The sequence below is a fragment of the Rattus norvegicus genome, chromosome 3 (genome assembly GCF_036323735.1).
Source record: "Rattus norvegicus strain BN/NHsdMcwi chromosome 3, GRCr8, whole genome shotgun sequence".
NCBI lineage: Eukaryota > Metazoa > Chordata > Mammalia > Rodentia > Muridae > Rattus > Rattus norvegicus.
In genome coordinates this window covers 151,782,142-151,801,813 of record NC_086021.1, presented here as the reverse complement: position 1 = coordinate 151,801,813, position 19,672 = coordinate 151,782,142, and the positions used below count along the sequence as shown (strand labels likewise).

Genomic DNA, 19,672 nt, shown 5'->3' with positions numbered 1-19,672 from the left:
CTGGGCTTGCATTACCAGTCACTCTGTCCCTGGCTGGTGCAAGGCCTTTGATGACAGGTATCACAGAGGAGATGTGGGAGGTGTGGAGGCAGGCCTGGGCGTGTTTCTGTAGGCCAGCTGGAGCTCTTTCAGAGCTTGATTGGGGGCCATGCCATGGTTTCTTACTACTTGTCTGTGGCAGTGTTTGGCAATGAACACCTGATTCCTGCTCCTAAAAAATGTATTATTACATGAAAGTATGTTTCCAGCAAACAATGTAAATAGTAGAGGAGTATGGATGGGGTGGAAATCTAAAGTCTTTCTTGCTATTCTGTCCCTGTCACCATTCACTTCTGGGGGACCCTGGAGACACTGCTATCACATGCAAGCTGTGGTAATACCCAGCTAGAAACTGCTGTTTGCTTTACAGTGTATTGGTGACATCTTGCCACATCCATGCTTGCAAAGCTGCCACATTTGGCTATGTAACATTCTGTGGTGTGAATGTATCGTGATTTATTTAAGTGACACTTAAGTGGTGTGCAGGCTCTTTTGGGTGCTAAAATTGGTGCTGCAGTGAGATACATATATTGCTGTGTGTCTCTTAAAGTAAATTCCTAGGGCTATAATTGCAAGTCAAAAGGTAGGTACATTTTTCATTTAAGAAGACTGCTTCCTCGATCTCCAAAAACAGTTGGGGATTTACAGAGGCCTGCTTGATTATTTCAGAGCTAACCCTTGCTTATGTGGTTCTACATTGAACTGAGAAGGGTTTTTGTTGCAGAGGAGTGTTATGAGCTCTTTGTAGAAGGAGGAGAAACAATGGCCTGTGAAGTAAAAAGCAGGGATTCTTTTCTGAATGTTTAGGGACTGGGAATTGGTAGAATCCTTGAGAAGTGAAAACTCCCCTGAACTGAAGTGTTTGGGGTACCACTGCTGCACTCTGAGTAGTCCAGCAGCTGTGCCAAGGATCCTTTAGGATGCTTAGGAAGCCTGGGTATGTGGTGGTGGTTTTAAAATCTATTTTTATCTTTGGATTTAATCTGCCTTCTTAATTATGCTCACCTGCCTCCCACCCTGAGCTGGGCTGCCCTGATCACTTGGAACGGCCTCTTGGTGGTGTGCTGTCAGGAGATTGCAGTAGAAATGGCTTTGGTTAGATCCTACGTGGGTCTGGATATAGGAAATAGACTGCATAGTTCCCTGGCCCGCAGATAGCATGAGTTCTAGAATGAGGCAACTGTTAACTGGAGTGAGGCTTGTTTCCTGCTAGAGGGAAGAGTTGAGACCAGGATCTGATGAGGACTCTAGCACAGAGCCTGTGGCATCCCGCTTAGTGGGACAGGGCCTCTGGTACTTTTGTCATACTTTGTGCGTGGCTTTTTGAAGAACTCTCTCCTTCCCCTTATTCTGGGGCCAGGTGACCATGATGTCATGGCCAGGAGAATCCCACCACCCTCCAAAATGTAGAAAACAGAAATAGGCTTTTTATGAGTCTCTCATGGTCTGCATGGGAGAAAGGACAGCACTGGGAGGTAGGATTGTGGGTACTTTTTTTGTATCTTTCATTTACCCTTTCACATTTTCCTAGTTTTTCTATTTGTATTAGTATTTTTTTAAACTGGAAAAGAAACGAACTCCACTTTGGAGTTCCAGTCTGTGTGTTCCTGGAGCATCTCTGGCGGCGGAAACCTTGTTAGTCCTTTCGGGGAGTTAGAAGTTCTCAGGCCTCCCACAAGATGCCAGTGCCCACCCAGGCCCTGGCACCTGTTACCTGGTAAGTGCTTGTAAGCTGAGGTAAGATGGATGTCAAAGATGCTTCTGTGCCCTGAAGCTAGGGGTGTCCTGCGGGTGCTGGTGGAGGTTTCTGAGTTCCTGTGTGCAGCTTTGCAGGAACACCATTCTACCTGCAGAGCGGGCAGACATGTGTAATAGGACATACAGTGTAAAAAGAGCTGTAACTCGACAGGGGCATGACACGAGATAAAGAAGGGCGATCAGAGCTTGCAGGAAAACCTACTGAGGGCTTACATTGCGGGTCAGAGCTCTTTCTTTAAAACTAGTGGTTGGGCTGCAGGTGCTCCCTTCCCTTCCACCCTTGCCTGTTCACCCGTGCTTTGGGTGCCTTGCCCAGACCTGGCATATCCCGCTGCTTGTCTGCAGTGTGGCATCGTCCTGTGCAGCCAGGCTCTGTCCAGGTGCTGGCTGTTGATTTTCCTGCATTTGTGCTGCTCACAGCTAGCCCAGCTCTGCCTGCTCTATACGGACAGCTTAGACTTGGCAGAAGTCATGTGGCCAGCAGACGGCAGCCCAGGGTCTGCACAGCAGCCCTCCTGAGACCCCTTCCCACCCTTCATACAGTTAACTCTTCACCCTTTTTTTCAGGCTGAAGCCACCAGGTGTGTACTCAGAACCAGCCTTGGTAACCTTTGTTCTTTGACGTCAACTGTGTGTCAGGGTTTGAATCTCTGAACAAAACCCTAGATGCTTTGAGCAGTATTTGCTGTCCGTGTGAGTTCTTCAAAACCCAAGTCCCTGTTTTCTCACCCTCTCCCCAATTCTTCTCTCTTCCTCTCTTCCCTTCTCCAAAAAAGAGTGTAAGGAGACACCCAGGGAAGTAAGTTAAGTGTCACTGTGAGCTGCTGGCTGGCATTCTTCTGGAAACCCCCATCTAGTGACTACTTGATGTGGCTGTGCTGAGTCTGCAGACACTATCCAGGTCTCTGTGGTGAGGCCCATGCTAACGCACGGTTTGCTCTGTAGGCACCAAGGAAAAGTGTGACTGCTTGCTGAAACTATTGCCTTGGTCTCGAGCATTCTGCCTGAAAGCCCAAGCAGAGAGTTTGCGCAGGCTTTCCCATAGTTGTCTTAACAACTGTTGTGATGTGTGCGGTTTGTTGTTGTTGTTGTTGTTGTTTTTGGTTTTGTTTGTTTGTTTGTTTGTTTCAGATATAAAATTGTTTCTGTTGAATTCTGGAGAAAAGAAAAATAAGTGTAAAGAGGAAAACAGTCATTTATCTGTAGGATACGTTTCCAGCTTGGTTATAGGTTATTCTCTCTTTATCAAGGAGGAGAGCCTTAATAAGCTCCTCTCCACAGCTTCTGTGCTTGGTGCCAGGGCCCTGGGAACCGCAGCTGTGTCTGACCCTTTAGGGCTCTGGCCCAGCTGTTCTTCTCTGGCTGGCCTGCTCTGGGAAGGGCTGCCTGAACATGCTGCCCGGGCCATCCTGACTGAGGACGGGAGAGCAGTAAGTAGGGGTGGGAGGAACCAGGGTGTATTCTAATTTTTCTGAGGGCTTGTATTTTCCTGTAGACTTCTTGGCCACAGTTTATAAATGTATGACTGGGGAGAGGCCGTGGTAATGTTAGACAGTCCTTGCCGTTGGTTGGTTCCTGGATCTTTGGTTGTAAATGTAAATGATCACTTGGAACTGGGCTCCCAAGAGGCTTAGAGGTCTGGGGCCTGACTCTTCTGTAGCACAGCTCAGTTTGGCTGAGGTGCTTAAGATGGACTGGTCATGGAATCTGCTTAAGGTTAGGATATGACTTCTTTCCTGTGGAGATGCTGTCCTAGGAACTCACACCGTCCATGCCATTTGCTGTGAAGGTCCAGCATTTGAGGGAAAGGCCTTCAGAATGGGTTTTGGACAGTCCCTAAGAAAATGAATGTTCTTGCCATGAGTCCTCATTAGTCCCCACCTGTGCTTCTGTCAGGCCCCACTGTGAAGTGTCCCCTGGTTATGATCTGGGCTTCTCACACTTAGTCGCCTGAATACTCTCAGGCTTGAGTGCTGGCTCAGGCTCTCTCCTGTCTTCTTCAAGCCTTGTTCCTCTTGGCATTCCACACAGTGTTCCCTTTTAGTTACTGCACTTTGTCTATGGGGTAAAATCCAGATCTCTGGGGCTGGTGAAATTTTGTTCCTATTCCAGCCCTACCTCCCTCTACTCCTGGGAATCCGAAGTCCTGGATCCTGCAGACTTCCTGGGCTGCCCCCTTCCTTCAGACCTCTTGCTACCTCTTTACTCAGTAGTGCTTGAGGAAGCACCCGTGCTTCAGCCTCGGCTTCCATTGTATCTGCATTCTCTAGGCCCAGCATGCAGCTCTCTTGCATGACCACCCTGTGCCTGCTGTGTTGCATAGCTGTCGTCTTCCTTTCTACTTAACCTCTCCAAGCCAGGCATCTGTAGACTTCTCAGGGGTACAGTGCACACACTGTTTAGAAAAAAGCTGGGCCTGCCTGTCCTGGGCAGGGCTGTTCAGGAACCTACAGTAGTACTCACCTCCATTTAGCCTCCAGCTATCTGTAGGTGCTCACAGGGCAAGTCCTGGAGTGGGCTGATGCTCCCTGCTGGTGGAGAAAGTAGGGCTGTTGTATAGCTGACAGTGTAGGGTGGTGGCTGCTAGAGCAGGGAGCTGTAAGTCTCAGGGCCCCCTTATATTAACATCATCTTATTGCCGAGGCCATTCACTGGGGAGTTGGTGGTTATGCAGCCAAAGAGCAAATTTTCCTAGAGGAGCCCACAGTTGACAGAGAAGAGACTCCTAAGTACCTCTTTACAAGTTTCATTTCCTAGGTGGGGAAGGTATTTCTGTAGCAAACTGTTTGCATCATAGTTTTGAAGTCCAGGCACTAAGCACATACAGGCTTCTTGTCAGTGGAGGCATATCCTCTTCCCTCAAGCTTGTGTGCCTCAGAAGTAAGAACAGTCTGTCCTTTTTCTGAGTCTCTAAGTCAGCCTTGGCCTCAGAGAGGCCATTCTTTGAGCCTCACCCTTGCCTGAGTTCTTCCACTCTTGAGCTGGAAAGGGATAGGAGTTTGGCTGTCCAAGGAGTGGGTCCTAATGGCTGGGCCTCCAGAGTTGGCCCTGCAGTTAGTTTGATTTTCAGTGCTTTCCCGGTGCCTCATTCCAAGCACAAATTAAGTTAATCTTTGCAGCCAGGCCATGAGGGAGGAACAGTTATCACTGACTTTACAGACAAGGAAACTGAGGCAGGAGGTGGTTAAGCCAGTGGTTAAAGGAGACAGTTGAAAGGGGCTGAGTTGGAAATTGGCATTTTTAGCCTAGGCCCATAGACTGGCCTTGGCTCAGAGAGATATATTTGTTTAGCCCCTGTCTGTCTTTACCTGCCTATATGCCTGCCTACCTACCTATCTACCTACCTGCCTACCTACCTACCTACCTGCCTACCTGCCTACCTGCCTACCTACCTACCTGCCTGCCTGCCTGCCTGCCTGCCTACCTGCCTACCTACCTACCTACCTACCTGCCTGCCTGCCTGCCTACCTACCTGCCTGCCTGCCTGCCTGCCTGCCTGCCTACCTACCTACCTACCTGCCTACCTGCCTACCTACCTGCCTGCCTGCCTGCCTGCCTGCCTACCTACCTACCTACCTGCCTGCCTGCCTACCTACCTACCTACCTGCCTGCCTGCCTACCTACCTACCTACCTACCTACCTGCCTGCCTGCCTGCCTACCTGCCTACTTACCTTCCTACCTACCATGGAGTTAGCGTCCAGCACTATGGGTCCAGTCTCTTAGATAGTCTACAGCTGTAAAGTTTCTGGACTGACTTCCCTTGTTAGCTGTTACCTGGAGTGGTGTGCTGTGTCGCAGGTCCCTTAGGCCCCCAAAGTTCCTTTGTGGAGTGCCTCATTCCTGAATGGCCTAGTCCAAGGGGAGTGTGTGGCTGTGTCCCCCACATCTGGTTGATGCTGTCTTGTAGCTACTCCTTTCTGTCTATCTGCTGCATTCTTCTCTAGACCAGAGCCATCAACCAATGTGAGCCAGACCCAGGCTGCCAGGGTGCCATGCAGGGAGCCGACCTCTTCTAGAATTCCCTAACCCCTTGCTCTTTTTAAAGCCATGGCTAATGGATTAAATATGGAGTCTCTGGTAGGTTTATTTTAATACTTTAAGATTTCACAATACCAAGAATTACTAGAATCTTCAAGCATTTGCTAGAGGTGTGAGTGGGGTGCTGGGCATGTGCTAGGCTCCTGTGGGCATGCTATTTGGATAGGACTCACCCAGGGGCTCATTCTTCCTTGCTGTCAGTTTTACTGCCTCTGATTCAGAGACAGTGCTCTCCTATTTATGTATTTATTATTTATTTAATTTGCCTAAGGGAGTTGATGAAAAATGTTTTGTGAAGTTATAGGAGAGTGTGTATGGCGAAGGTAATATTTCTGTGGGTGGAAAAGCAGAATAGACAGAGAAGGCTCAATTTTACTTACATTTCTTTGGATTGTTTCATTTGTTACAACTGTTTGTTCATTATTTATTTTAAGATAAATTAATTAATTTATTTATTTATACTGTGTAGCATAGGAGGGAACTCCTAGACAGTGCTGGAAGCATCTTGAAGCATCCCATAGCCTTGTGCCTGAGATGATATTCAATAGCAAGACTTCCTTCAGCAGTGATAGCCAGATGTTTTCCTCCCATGGGAGGAGTTGAGCCTCGAGGGACAGGGCCTAAAGGGCAGTGTCTTTGTTTGGACTCCCCCGCCCCATTCTTCTTTATGATAAGGCCTCATGTACCCCAGCAGGCCTTAAACTCCCTCTCTACCTCCAAGTACTGGAATTACAGGTACACACCAGCATGCCTTACTAGAAGAGTGTCCTCTGGTGGAGAATTTAAGAGGTTAGAGATTTCAATCACTTGGGGAATTCTTGAGGATAGGTGCTTCTAAGATTTTTGTCAAGGAGCACTTTAGAGGTCCATGGGGATAGAAGGGCATAGTCTAAGGAATATAGTATGACCCATAGCCTTAACTTAGTAGTCCCTCTCGCCACATTAGAATAGGCCAAAAGGAAACAGTTGAGATGAATTTTAACAGCATACTTCACCGAATTTATCCAAATTGGGTGCTCTTGATGCTCAACCAGTATTTTAGGTTACTATTTTATGCTCTTGTCTATACTAAGGCTTTGGAACCCCGTGTAAACTCTTTGCCTGAAGCACATCACAAGTTGCAGGAGTCTTGGGTTGCAAGCACAAATTATCAGAGGTGCCAGGACCATTCTGAGTCAGGAAAGGAAATGTCTCTGTAGCCTTCAGCTCCACACAGGCTTAAGAGGCTGCCCTGCCTCACCTGTGTCTTTTCAACTCTGGGCAGTGAATATCTATCTATTAAGGTTGGGGGTGTGTGTGGCAAAACACAGCAAAAAAGGTATCAGTAGGGGTTTTTCCGGAGAGTGAGTTCATTTTATTCTGTTTTGTTCTATTTTATTTTATTCTAGCTCTGCGGCATTCGGGATTATATCTAGTATGTACAAGTCCACCATTAGTTGTATGTGCATACATATTTCATTGAAATTAAGAAATGGGGTCCCCACACACCTACTCTCCCATTTTCTTGGCAATACAAGCTCTTGGGCCTTTTAATGCTGGTGTGGTTATTTTTAAATCTACTGCACTTTCCCAAGGTAAGACGTTATATAAAATAAGGTGCTCTTAGCAACCAGCCCGCCCACATCCCACCTTTCCTTTATTATGATATCACGCTAAGTGCTTCCACTTGTAATGACAATATTATGACTGTGAAGTAAAAATATTGTGACAGTGCTGTAGAAGCCTTCTCCATTCCTTGTCCTCAGAAGGTAGGCTTAGCTGAGCTTCAACATGGTGGGCGGGGGTGGGGGGTGGGGGGCCTTGTCCGGCTCTTTGAGTGCATTTGGCCATCTGTTTCAATTGTGAGACAAATTTAGATGTCAACGGAGCAATTTCCCAGGCATTCATTTTAGGTGAGCTATCTCAGTTCACTCTTTTCTTGCCTGCAAGGCTGCATGGGTATCAATGAGACTGGGAGTAGTGATTTTTTTTTTGGGGGGGGGGGGTAAGCAAGTGGTCTGTATCTAGAGAGTAAAGAGCTCATTCTGGGAGACCTGGCACAGCCATTTCTTTTTTGAAGCCAGTCACTACTTGAGCTCCCTCTAGGGAAACTAGCATGCTTGTCCTTGACCGTGGGGAGCAGAGTTCTGGTACCCTCCAAGCTTTTCTGTGTATGTATGGTTCTGGACATCATTGGATTGAATGATGAGTACCCTGGATACTCATGGGCAGGCAGTGCCCATAGAGATGCTGGGGTAAATAAGGCAATCTCCCTGAACCACAGAAAATGAGATGGACCAAATGTTTCACTAGAAAAAGAAGAAATGGAGGGAAAAAAACTGAGAAAAATGGGTTGTGCATAGTTTTGTGCAGCGCCATTTTTGTTACTTGTTTATTTACTTATTTTGAAGTATGGTCTAATGCAACTCAGGCTAGCCTCAAATTCACTGTGTAGCTGTTAGGACCTTGATCTTCCTGCCTTCATTTCTGAAGTGTTGAGATTACAGGCATATGCCACCACTTGGTTTATATGTAGTGCTGAACTTTGAACCAGCCCTATCAACAAAGCTACCTCAAATTCCTACACAGCTTCGGTCTTGATAACTTAAAAAGAGGAAGAAGGAACAGGGCAAAGGCTAGCCTTTGTCCAGCACATACTGACCCCTGAGTTTGATCCCTACTACCACTAGGAAATAAGGAGGGTGCTGCTCCTAGCCTTGGCTGGGACTTTAGGCACACAGACCATCGTTTATCAAGAAGTCCGCTGTACCATACAACAGAGTGCTCCTTGTCTCTGACCAGAGCCACCTTTTCATGGATGTTGTTATATATCCACCTGTTTGGGGTAGAATGTAAGCCCCTGCTCCTTCCACTTCAGGGCCCCCAGATTGCGACAGCCCTCTTTTCCTGCCCTACAAGACACTGGTCTCCACAGTTGGAAGCATGGTGTTCAGTGAGGGCGAGGCCCAGCGGCTTATTGAGATCCTCTCTGAGAAGACTGGAGTCATTCAAGACACCTGGCATAAGGTAGGCCACTGCAGGGCTGATATAGCGGACCCCTTTCCCTAGAGATGAACGTCTTGCCTGGTTCTGCCCCTGCCCAGGAGCTGTCTTGTCAAAATGCAAAGAGAATGTTCTAGAACAATTTTCACTTCTTCGTAGAGAATCCTGCCACTGCTGTCTGTGCTTGGGCTGAATGATCACCACTGCTTGTGTACTCAGTGCAGAGCAGGGCCTCTGTGCTGCTTGTGCTTCTGGGGTTAGAACAGACACCCAGTTGGGTGGGCCAACTGGGTGGCCAACACACAAGGAAAAAACCTGAACATAATGTCCCTTGAGCTACCATGGCAAGCTCAAAAGACTTGCAAGCTCCCACTCCCTAGTGCCCCTGGCCAGTCTAGAAAGTGCAATATGCATGGGTTTTTCTTTAACTGGTTGGGTTGATGGTAATTTTGCTGGTCAGTTCAGTGGCTGGAGGTGTTGGGGGATGCCATGCTTTGTATGGTCTCAGTGCTGCTGAGAGCTCTCAGCAAGTAAGTATGAGGGTGTCCCTGGGTATGAGTGTCCCAGGGTCAGGGTGACCATTGTCCCATCTTGTCTCAGACCATGGCTTTAGAGTACAGGGTTTCTGTCCTAGCTCCCACACTTCAGCAGGTAGCCACCAGTCTGCACTCTCTAGCTTTAAGACTGACTGGAAATACCATCACTATAAAAACTACCCCAAGCATCTGTGTGTATAAGATCTGGGAGTTCCTAAAGACTGGGTAGATTAACAGGACTATCTGTTCCCATGCTGTGCTAAGATCAGATGGAACCACTTATCTTGAAGCCCATGCTACCTGCTGTGCTTTTGTTTATTGCCAGAGCCGAGGGGGGGTGGGGTGCACGGCTGTGTCTTCTTCTGTTCCCCGGTAACATGGCTTTGTCAACATTTCTAGGCCACTCAGAAGGGTGACCCTGTAGCAGTTCTGAAGCGCCAACTAGAAGAGAAAGAAAAGCTGCTGGCCACAGAGCAAGAGGATGCAGCTGTCGCCAAGAGCAAACTAAGAGAACTCAACAAGGTATAGCCTAAGCTCAGAAGCAAGGCAGCCCCCCTCTCTTTCTTTGAGGATCCCCTTGCCCCAGGGCCACAGATGCCCTTTGGTCATCAGGATAGGCTCAGGGCTGCCTCTGAGACAGGTGGCTTCAGCCGGGGCTTGTCTGCCTAGCGTGTGGCTCTTCCCAAGTCCAGAATGTTTTCATTGATGTTTTACTGCTGCCTAAAGAGGTAAAGTGTGGTATTGAGAGGGTTCCTTCCCTGTGGTCCAAGAATACATGCAGTTGAGCAGAGACCAGGGTCTCAGACTGGTGGCTCCCAGGGTACCAGGGTCTTTTGAGTTAGTGACCTAGAAAGGAGGTGCACATTTAATGCTGGTGGTTTTCCTGAGAACTGCAGCCCAGGTTGCTTTGCTGCCTTTGTCTGACATCAGTGGAATGATGTTCAGGAGAGTTCTTGGCTCTCTGAGCCAGACTAGCTGGAAGGTTTTTTAACTCTGAATGGCAGGTGGTGGTGGGCCAGGCTTGCTGTTGGGACAGGCTTGGAACATTGTTCAGGACATGCCAGGTCCTCAGTCACTGAAAGCTAGTCACTGCTGAACCTACTGGAGCCTCCCTTTTGTTCTCTGCTTCTGGGAAGTGGGTCTTGGTGTCCAAGTGTCCCCAGTGGACATGATGAGCAGGGTAAGGGAATCCTCATGGGCCTGGTATCCCCTAAGTTAGAAGGTCGTCTCATCTGCCAGGTGCTGTGGGTTTTCTTTTGCTATTCCCTGCCTTCTCTGTCCCAAGTAGCAGACTTCAGGGAGATGGCCTGGGTCAAGAAATATCTGATGATGCCGGGTGGTGGTGGTGGTGCACACGCCTTTAACTTGGGAGGCAAAGGCAGGTGGATTTCTGAGTTTGAAACCAGCCTCATCTACAGAGCGAGTTCCATGACAGTGAAGGCTACACAGAGACACCCTGTCTCAATAAAGAAAGAAAGGTCTGACACCATCTTAGACATCACCCTTTCCTTAGATATTTCCCTCTGCTTATTGGAGACAGAAATGAGGCAAGTTGACCTTATCCTTAATTCAGTGGCTATGCTTCTGAGCCAGACAGAAAAGTCTGGTTGAGGGTCAGGCTGGCGAGACCCCAACCCTTTGAATAACACTCTTTGGGAGGTCATGCTCAGGAGCAGAAAAGAAAGACTCCCAAGGTGTCCACACATGGTTACTAGAATGCAGACCTTTACCTGGCTTGACAGCAGCAGGTGTGCTGTCTCCTCTTAACTATGCACACTATGTCATGTTAGGAGTTAGGCCTAGGCTACAGTAGGGCTGAGAGTATTAATACCATAGAACTTGGGAAAGCCCTCCCACTTCCTGGATCAGGTGGCTAGCACACCTTCCTAGATCAGGTGACTACCATGCCTCCCTGAATCAGAGTCTGCTTTTCTGAGAAGCAATTTTTCTGTACCTTTTACCTGGGAAAGAATTTATATTGCTGTAATAAAACACCATGACCAAACGCAACTTGAGGAGCAAAGGGTTTGTTTCATTTTATAACTCTCAGGTCACAGTCCATCACCACAGTCCATCACTGAGGGAGGGCAGGGCAGGAATTCAAGGCAGGAACTGAAGCAGAGGCCATGGGAAAAGCTGCTTTCTGGCTTGTTCAGTCTGCTTTCTTACATAAGCCAGGTCCATCTGCCCAGGGATAGCTTCTCTCTTTTCAAGTGAGTCTAGATTATGTCAAATTGAACAAACCAACAAACAAACAACTCCCCCCCCGGACACACACACATACAAACCTAACTAAGACACCATCTTTCTAGACAGAAAGAGAAATTAATTTTCTAACAGAAATTTGCTTACTCCCAAAGTCAAGTACAGTGAGAGGCTACAGTAGTATTTAGATTCCTGGCAGGCTCTGTGTGGCTTGGCTGGTTAGTTGGGTCTGTGCCCTTTAATTTAGAAAGGGCTTAGGGTATGATGGATGAGGAGGTTGCAACCTCTGATAGAGTGGGCCCTTTCCCATTCTGAAATCACATTCACCAAGGACAGGGTGGTAGGTATGAAGAAATGGCCAGCACAGGGTCACATTCAGTGCCATGCTGTCCCTTAGAGGTGGCTGTGTGACATATTTTCAAAAACCACATTGGCATCTAATTCCTAGACATATTCACCATGCCCCACCCTCCTTGGGTTGAGGCAGTGGTCTGTTCCTGGTGTGGCCTGCAGGTCTAGAAGCCTTGATTTTTGTTACCCACCTCACCATCCAGAGTGTGGCCCTTGGCTCTGATCCAAGATACTTAATGCCAGTGTCAGCTATGGTTCTCTATCCCCTGACCACATCCTGTTTCCCCTGAGCTTAGGAGGTCCAGTACTGATCTCTCCTTACACCCCTTTGATACTTTATCACTAGCTCCAGCCTCTATCCCCAAGTCTAGTCTCTGGCATCTGGCCTTCCTTTCTTCTCTGGATGGTTGCCTGCTCCCAGTATGCCCTGCTCCTTCTTGCTCCTGAGGTTTTCCTCTACTTTCGATGGGCTAACATTTTGTCAGTATCCTGTATGGGTGTTTGGCTATCAGCCCTCAGCACTCGAATGGAGCTCTCAGATGGAGGCAATTACCATTGCCACAGACCTGTATCTGGTTGCCTACAGACTGTGAGCCTTGGATCACACACACTTTGACTTGCTTGGCCCCCACCCAGCAGATGTGAGGAAATGGCTACTGAGGCCCTATGGTGGTTTGCAGTTGAGGGAGGAGTGTTTGTTCGTATTTGTATTATGTCTCCTGGCATCAAACATTGAGTGAGAAAATTCATGTGAAGATGTTACTGACCATATGACAGTTCCTCTTACTGCATTCTCATGGGAGCCTGTGAGAGTGGTAGACTGTTTCATGTCAGTCCTTTCTACGTTTCCTTTATTCCTGTGGTGACATTTTTATAGTTGGGAAGGGTCTTGCTTAGTGATCTTTCTTGGAGTCATGCCAGTCATCTGCAGAGTCTGGCACCCAGGTGGAAGGTCCTGGCAGAGATGAGCGCAGTGTGATAGTATCTGAAGAAGCTTATGGACTTGAGCACCCTTGGGAGCTCCACCTTAGCCCTTTAAGTGTTGAGGGCCCAGGTGTGACTCTGTAGGACAAGGAGGGTGAAGCCTTCTGGAGAACCTTTCCAGTGTGGTCTGCCAGGCACTTCACTCTGGGCTGGACTACCGTGTGTCCACCCCAGTGCCTGGACAGGAGACTCAGAAGACCAGGACTGACAGCTAAGGAGCCCAAGGTGAAATGGCAGGTGGTACACTTCAGCCTCAATCTGGAGGCAAATCTGTGGACACCTTCTGGGCCTAGAAGTCTATGCAGGGCCCCACTAGGCCTAGGCAATGGTGCCAGATCCCGAGGGAATATGCCAGTGGATATTCCAGAGCACCAGTGGAGCTGGTGACAGTACTCATTTTCCAGCCTAGACAGACAGAACCAGTGTCCACTTAGAACCTTACCTTTTGAATGCTTTTCAAGAAAATAATGTGGCCCAGTCTCTGCCTGTTTGATGAGGCCACTCACCCCACCTGTCGTTTCTTCTCAGGAGATGGCTTCAGAGAAGGCCAAGGCTGCGGCTGGGGAGGCCAAGGTGAAGAAGCAGCTGGTAGCCCGGGAACAGGAGATTGCAGCTGTGCAGGCGCGGATGCAGGCCAGCTATCAGGACCATGTGAAGGAGGTGCAACAGCTGCAGGGCAAGGTGGGCACAGGGGAAGGGACAGGCCTGAGTGCGTCATAATGGCCCAGAGGGTGAGGCTTCAGCTGGGCCTGAGGATGTCTGCTGGGGGTTGAATTTGGTTCAATGTTTCTGTATGTTTCTGGTATTAATAACCAAGAAGATTAAAAATATATTTTAAAGAGCACTTTTTCAAAAGACCCTTGTGTCAGGTAGTACCCTAGGCAGAGGATTTCCATCTCCAGGTGAGTCTGGAGTGATGCTGATTACATTTTCTGTGTGTGTGGTTGGGAAGATTGCATGAACTAGGAGACCTGAACATACACTTAGCCTGGGTCTGGAGACCAACACTGGTGACTGCCTGTCTAGACTGACCCTCATTGTCAGAGTCTGACATTTATCTTCTGAAACCTATGCTTGGCTCGTTCTGGGCATGACAGCCTCCGTGCCACATGTGCCATGGGTGCCATGTGGGCTCAGAAAAACAAGAAGTGAGCTGTTGCTCAGGTGGTTGTGCTTTGTGACCTTGTGCTTTTTTCCTCAGAATAGTATACCACCCGTGTGGCCTCAGATGTGTTATGTGCATACATCTGAAGCCCTGAGTGTAGAGAGCAGCGAGGAGAGAGATGTGTTGTGTATGGTGGTGAAGGAGGTCCACACTTGTCCCCGAGACCCTGACCCTGGCATGTCACCGTGCATGGGCCCCTTGCTTTATCAGCAGTCCTGACTTCCTTGGGAGCAGATACAGCCTCCAGAGCTTCCCCTCTGAGCTGTGTGTGACCTTGTTGATGCAGGTTCAGTCAGTTCTCTGTGTGAGTGACAGACGCCCTGATGTTCCTGTTGGCACCTTTTCAGATCCGGACTCTTCAGGAACAGCTGGAGAATGGTCCTAACACTCAGCTGGCCCGCCTACAGCAGGAGAACTCCATCTTGAGGGATGCCTTGAATCAGGCTACCAGCCAGGTGGAAAGCAAGTAAGCCAGTGCCCCATGCAAAGACTGTGGTAGCATGTCCCCTAGGACTTAGAGCATGGGTGGACTTTGTGAGTCTTGTGTAGGCTATAGCAGGTGAGATCTAGTGCCTTTCTGGGTATGGGGCTGGGTGGCAGTCATACACAGGGCTCTTGTATATAGAGCTACCTGTGAGTTTCTACTCTCCCCACATCCAGCCTCTATGTGGGTTCTGAGCACTTGAGTCTTTGGCAGGTGTCTCAGAGCTCTCACGTCTCGATGCCTTAGAAAGAGCTGATGTATGCCAGCTTGTAGCTGGCTATTGAGGTTGAGGGGAGTCTGGTGGGCAGGGGATAATACCAGGTGCCTCTTAGTCCTTGTGCTGGCATCCGGGCACCGTGGCACTTTCATGCTCATTCTTACTGCATCCCCTATTTGAGGTACAGGGCAGAGTATTAAAGCAGATTTGTTCAGGATAAGTAAGGGCTTGTTGGGGTCTCAGTCCTCCACTGGGAGGATATGGGATTGAGGAACCTCACTGTGGAATTTACTGATGCTTTTTTTCTGGAGAAAGTGCTGAAGCTTGGGGAAATGCCACCCAATTGTCAACTGCTGCCTCCCTTCAGTTCAGAAACTGCCTGGTGGGGGTGGGGTATACAGCAGCCAGGTGGATTTTACCAGTCCTGGCTCCTTCTACAAGTCCTAAGCAGTCCCAGGTTCCACACTGCCCTTACCAGGTCACTCGGAGCTCTGCACTGTACAGTGCATGAGCTAAAGACTTAAGGAGCCCCACACCAGCTCTCAGCCAGGCTTCCGTCTGTCTCCTTGCCTTATGCTTTTCCTGAAGAAGTAGCATATGTACTAGTGACAGAAGTGGACATTTGATTAGTCTCAATTTTCCTTTCCATTAAGTTTCCTGAAATTCCAGAATAATCTTTTTTTAAGTGCCCTGTGCTCTAGTTTTGCATGACTTCCCAGGTCCTCTGCTAGAACACGGAGCCAGGACAAGTGCTCTCAGTGCCTTCAGGAGGCTCCCTGGGCTGGCATCACATCTGCCAGCAAAACAAGACCCTTGGCATCTGTGGGCTGCTGCCCAGACACTGCCGGGAGTGAGCGGAGGTGCCGTGCACCGGTCTTGCCTTTGACTTTCCAGTGGTGTCTGGGAGAAGCCTTTTGCTCTCTCTGGTCCACATACTGTGTTGGCAACCCGTTTTTAATAAAACACCAAAAGCCACATGGTTGATGTGCAAAAATTACTTGAATACGAGTGACAAGACGTGGACACTAAAATCAGAAAAGGCAGCTATGCTAGAAGGAGGAACAGTGGCCAGGCTCTATCACTGTCCTCAATTGGGGCTGCGGACTGTCTTGCAGGCAGAACACAGAACTGGCAAAGCTCCGACAGGAACTCAGCAAGGTCAACAAGGAGCTAGTGGAAAAGTCAGAGGCCTCCCGGCAGGAGGAACAACAACGGAAGGCTCTGGAAGCCAAGGCAGCCACCTTTGAGAAGCAGATTCTACAGCTGCAGGTGAGTAGCAGTGGTAGGCACCTCAGTGCCCATTCACTGCCCACCAGAGCTGATTGCATAGCAGGGATGGTGCCTGGTCAGAGTCATCCCTTTCCAGTCATGATAGACAGCTGGGGATGTAGTCAGTGTTTGGGGCTTGAACCTTGACCTTTGCTTGTTAAGAGTCATAGCACACGAAGGGTACTATGTGCTAAGCATTGGTATAAGTACTTAGTATCAGTATGAGTCTGGTTGTAACCTACCCTGTGAGGTAGGGACTGTTGGCATCTGCCCTTTACTCACAAGGAAGCATGTGTCCCAGAGAAGTGAAACAATATTCAAAATTTGCCTGGCCAGGACGCAGCAGAATCAGCATCTGGATCTCCGTCTGGCTCCCTGAGCTACCGCAGCCTGCAGTGGCCAAGCAAACTAACTGCCTGTAGATCCTGTGGCTCGGAAGCTGGTTTCTCAAGGGGTTGCCCAGCCTCCTTCAAAAAGAGGGAGGTGTCCTCTAGCATGCTGGGTAACACTCATGGGGCTCAGTCAGCCCATGGGCCTTAAGGCTTCTGCTCCTGATAGTTTGTGTCAAGCCAGATCAGCCTAGCCTGAGGCAGTCAGCACTGAGCAAGCTGAGTTTCTCTGTTTCTGGGTTTGAGAGCAGCACCTGTTCTGCCGTGGGACTTGGAGGGGGTGGGGCTATGCCAGACTGCAGCTTACTTTGTTGAAAGGAAAGGCCTCTTTCATTCTGTCCTTCTTTCACCTGCAACTCCTTCTGTGTGAGTCAGCCCGTTCCTTAGGGACCAGGGCAGGCAATGCCTCCAGGGTACAAAGTCTTAGATTTTTATTTCTGTGGATGAATGATTTCCTGTGGTTGTTTGTTCTTGAAACCAGTATTCTAACTAATGTTGGCCGTGAGTAGAAAAATGTGCAGTGTCCCTGCAATCTGGGTTGATTCCTTCTCGTAAGAAGTGAGACAAAGACAGGCTGTCAGTGTTTTTTCATGGGTGACATTTCTGTCTGTCCTGTTCCTGTCAGTTTCCAAAGAGAGTGAGGATATTAGAGTCCAAGTAGGGAATCAGGCTCCGGTGATGGGAGGGCAGAGGAGAAGCAGACTTTTCCTCTAGGAGGCGCTAGACCACTCTTCACTGTTGTGCCTTCCCTGTGGAGCGGAGACAACCTTCTCACTAGAATGTAGAGAAGACCTACACCCTAAGGCCTGGATATGGTGTTTGCTTTTCTACAGCTGAGGGGTCACAGCCCGTCCTCAGTAAGGGTGCTCTAGGCTGTCTTGGTGTCTCTAATTAAAGTATTTGGCCCAGCACCACCCCATGCAGACATTGCCCTTTTCCTTTTTTCTTTTTTTTTCTTTTTTTTTTTTTTTCGGAGCTGGGGACGGAACCCAGGGCCTTGCGCTTGCTAGGCAAGTGCTCTACCACTGAGCTAAATCCCCAACCCCTGCCCTTTTCAAAGAGAAGGGGTTGGGGCTGTTTTCATTCTGTCAGCTCCTTAAAGGGGTTGAGGCATGACCTGGGATCTCATGTTAGCTGACTAGAGTTAAATGTTGACTGGCCCCTCTCACCTACCCAGGCCCCAGACAAACTTGAGTTCTATAGAGATCTGGCTTTTTGCAGAGTTAGATTCTTCAGAAGGTCTGACAAGTCCTCCTCCCCAGGGCCCAGTGTATGGGAATGGTTGACAAATAGCCAGAGGAGGATTGCTTGAGCTCACCATGGGTGAGAACGGCCTTTCAGCCACTGAGTGGCAAGAGAGGAAGAACATCAGGCACTAAAGCTTTGTGGTTCTGAGCAAGGATGAGGCGCACCTGTCTGTGTTGACATGGAAGTCTTCAAGATTCAGACGAAAAGTAGGAGAAATGACCATTTTATGGGTCAGACATGGTTGAACACTGATGGCTTTGTATGGCTGAAGCTTTAAGTGGAAACCTAGAAGTGCTCTACAAATGGGTACTTAACTGTGTGCCTTGCTCAAGTGCAGTGCTTCAAGGGAGAGGACTGTCACCGATGGGGAAACTCCCCCAGAAGGAAGGCCTCTGGCGGTTGTCCTCATTGAAGGGGTGCTAACTGAGGGACTCCTTGTCCAGGCTCAGAACTATGTGGGAATTGTCTCTTTCTTGTTGAAATTGCATTGTAGTTTCAGTTCTCCTTCAATCATGTGGGTCCCAGAGATTAAACTCAAGATCATGCTTGCGACAAGCACCTTTACCCGCTGAGCCATGTCCCCGGCCCTGAACTTTGTTCCTTGCCCACCATGCAGAGACTGCAGTAAATAAGACAGCCACACGGAGAGCATTGCTCTCTACAGCCCCGAAGCTTTAGGAGCCTCTGCTCCTCACAACCCTCTTCCCTCTGTTCCTCCTCAGGCGTCCCACAAAGAGAGTGAAGAGGCTCTGCAGAAGCGCCTGGAGGAGGTCACCCGGGAGCTATGCCGGGCACAGACGAGCCATGCCAACCTCCGAGCGGATGCTGAGAAGGCTCAGGAACAGCAGCAGCGAGTGGCAGGTGAATGCAGTGCCAGTAGCTCTTTCTGGGGCCGCCCAGATGAGCCCTCTGACCTTGGGTTGCTATGGGAACCTGCATATAGTGGGCCAGGATTGTCCCCTGGGAACAGAGTAGAACCTGTAAGGGCCAAACATGAGGTGAGGACAGTAGGGCAAGGCAGGGCTGACAAGTGAGGCTTAGGCAGTGCCTGTGATGAGAATATGACAGTCACTTACTCACCATTCCTCCTGACCCCTGTCATGGGCACTGGACTAGCAGCAGTGCTAGCCATAAGGACTAGTCCCAGCAATGCCTTATGGACAGACAGTATGTGGAGGGGCAGAAGGTAACTTGACTCTCTAGATGGATAGTTTTTGTCACAACTATGATACTTGACTGCTGGGGGCAAAGCAGCCATTGATATCCTGTGATCTGTAGTCCTGGCATTGAAACAAAACTTTATGACAGGGAGTGAGCAGCCTTTGAGCCAACTTGCTAGCCTCTGTTCTAGAAGGCCAGGTATGCCTTTAGCTACTGTATGCTTTCTGAAGTAGAAGGCAGGATTTAAGACTAGGCAAGAATGGTGAAAGGGGAGGTCAGCTAGCGCAAAGCCCTGAGTGAGCATGAAGTAGATGTCTGTAGACACCAGGACAAGAAGGCTGAGGAGATGAGCAGGAGCCTGGTGCTTCTCCTGTGAGTGTGAGGTGTGACAGGGCAGTGACTACCGAAGTGCTGATAAAGGGGCAGAATGTCAGATGGTGGGGGCAGAGTCCTAAGCTTCAGCGAGGGGAGAGGCGAGCTAAGGCAAGAGAATAGCCAAGTTCCCACTCCTGGGAACTGGGATTGAGAGTCTGCTGCTCTGTTCAAGTTCTCTTTGGATACAGTGCGAAGCAATAGCTAGGACCGACCTGGAAGATCAGCCTTGTGGGAGAGGGAGTGTCAGAGACGCTGGACCACTTTAGTTGGGGGACTTCTGAGACCACACAAGGAAGACAGTGTCTCCTACAGAGAAGGCCCAGGGCAGGCCCTTAGGAGGACATCGTCACTGGGTGTGTCTCATTTCTGCTGAATCTCAGCTCATCTGGCAGTATTTTCTAGAGAACAAGTTGTCCGTGGCTTCCACTGAATGTGCTCTGCTTCCTGCTCATTGTCCATCGTGGTTCATT

The 19,672-nt window shown here is 49.1% G+C and overlaps 1 protein-coding gene across 3 annotated transcripts in view; it reads left to right on the top strand.

Annotated features, from left to right (window-relative positions):
* The window catches only part of Rrbp1 (ribosome binding protein 1), a 61,870-nt gene that overhangs the window by 28,442 nt on the left and 13,756 nt on the right, over positions 1-19,672 (top strand). For all 3 annotated transcript variants that reach the window (NM_001427599.1, XM_063283802.1, XM_063283801.1), the window contains exons 3-8: positions 8,694-8,842; positions 9,754-9,876; positions 13,423-13,575; positions 14,407-14,525; positions 15,876-16,029; positions 18,389-18,527. In NM_001427599.1, coding sequence (NP_001414528.1) covers positions 8,694-8,842; positions 9,754-9,876; positions 13,423-13,575; positions 14,407-14,525; positions 15,876-16,029; positions 18,389-18,527 — 837 coding nt within the window. The remainder of the gene's footprint in view (positions 1-8,693; positions 8,843-9,753; positions 9,877-13,422; positions 13,576-14,406; positions 14,526-15,875; positions 16,030-18,388; positions 18,528-19,672) is intronic.